General features: G+C 58.3%; 1 protein-coding gene across 1 annotated transcript in view; it reads left to right on the forward strand.

The window, feature by feature from the left end:
• Nucleotides 1–45, forward strand: part of GLTSCR2 (glioma tumor suppressor candidate region gene 2) — a 15,069-nt gene extending 15,024 nt beyond the window's left edge. Inside the window, exon 9 of the mRNA XM_015569317.1 lies at nucleotides 1–45. This exon is cut by the window's left edge and continues 15 nt beyond it. Within this exon, the coding sequence (XP_015424803.1) occupies nucleotides 1–45 (45 nt within the window).
• Nucleotides 46–1,289: the final 1,244 nt, after the last annotated feature.

The raw sequence follows: 1,289 nt of genomic DNA on the forward strand, positions 1-1,289 counted from the left end.
AAAGTGAAGCTCGTGGAGAAGCGGGCGTTCCGGGAGATCCAGTGAGTGACACCCCCTCTCCTTCCCGTGGCGTCCGCAGGTCCCCAGGCCTGTCCCAAACCCGGTAACTGCACCAGATGCAGAAGAGCCAAACCGGAGGGGGGTGTCAAGTGGGTGTGAACATGGGGCCCCCACTGCCCTCGTCCACCCTCAGCCCCCTCCTCTGTCCCCAGGTTGTAGCTGATGCTGGATGCGGAGCCTCATCCCTCAATAAAGCACCTTCGGACCAACACCTGGGCCTCGTGTGTTACTCCCCTGCTGTGGGCAGCTTCTCCGTCTGTCCCCCTCTCGCTCACAGGGGTATAGGTTCCAGAACCTTCATGTCCTCCAACCCTGGTGGGAACCCCGGATGTAGCAGAGGGCCTGTCCCTTGGGGACAAAATGGGCCACCCTTTCCCATGAGGAGGGTCTGAGAGGAGACGCGCTGGCAGGCTGGCGGGGAGGGGAGGTCCACACCTGGGTGTCTGGCTTTGGGGGGCCCCCTGCTCTGGCCCAGGCGGTGAGGGCGGGTCTTGATGACGGGCTGTCACAGTGGGGGTGGCTCTCAGGCAGAGCCTCACGCCCACCCGGTGAAGGATGCTAGACTTACCCATTTTACAGGCGAGGGAACAGGAGCGGGGAAAGGGGGACTTTTCCTTCCCCCACACGCCTAGGTAATGTTTTTCGAAACCTTAATCCTACAAGTAATAAGGGACTGTTGTCACTGTTAGTCATGGGACTAACCAAAACCCGTGCATGAAGATACCAAAACCCGTGGCCATCATCGATCCTCTCCAGAGCTGGCTGCCACTGCGGTTGGGGTGAAGGGTGCCATTATGTCCCAGGTGCCACTATTAGAAAACGTACTGTCCGTGTGAAAATAAAAGCATCTTTGATTTTTCTTGGGTAGAATCCTACCGTGCGTAGTTTCTAACTTGCCTTGTGGTGCACGGTAGAGAGCCAGCAGGGTCGACAAGGCGCTTCCTCACTCTGTCACAGCTCATGCACTCCCGCTAGAGAGCGTGTCCCATTCCACTCAGACGCCCATATCGCCCCTCGTGGCGCGGGAAGGAATAGCTGCACGTGCCAGGCCGCGTGTCTGCAGGACGAGCCTGGAGTGAGTCCCTGGGCTGAAGGGAAGCATATCTAAGGGCTCGTTGACGAGTTGGCCAAGTTGTTCTCTGTAGCTGTGCTGACTTAGCCTCCAGCGCATAGAGCCCCCTGGTTTCCTCGTGGCTTCGCTACCATGTGGTTTTGCTGTTTACCTTGTG

This window comes from Myotis davidii, unplaced genomic scaffold, assembly GCF_000327345.1.
Source record: "Myotis davidii unplaced genomic scaffold, ASM32734v1 scaffold566, whole genome shotgun sequence".
In the NCBI taxonomy this organism is placed as follows: domain Eukaryota; kingdom Metazoa; phylum Chordata; class Mammalia; order Chiroptera; family Vespertilionidae; genus Myotis; species Myotis davidii.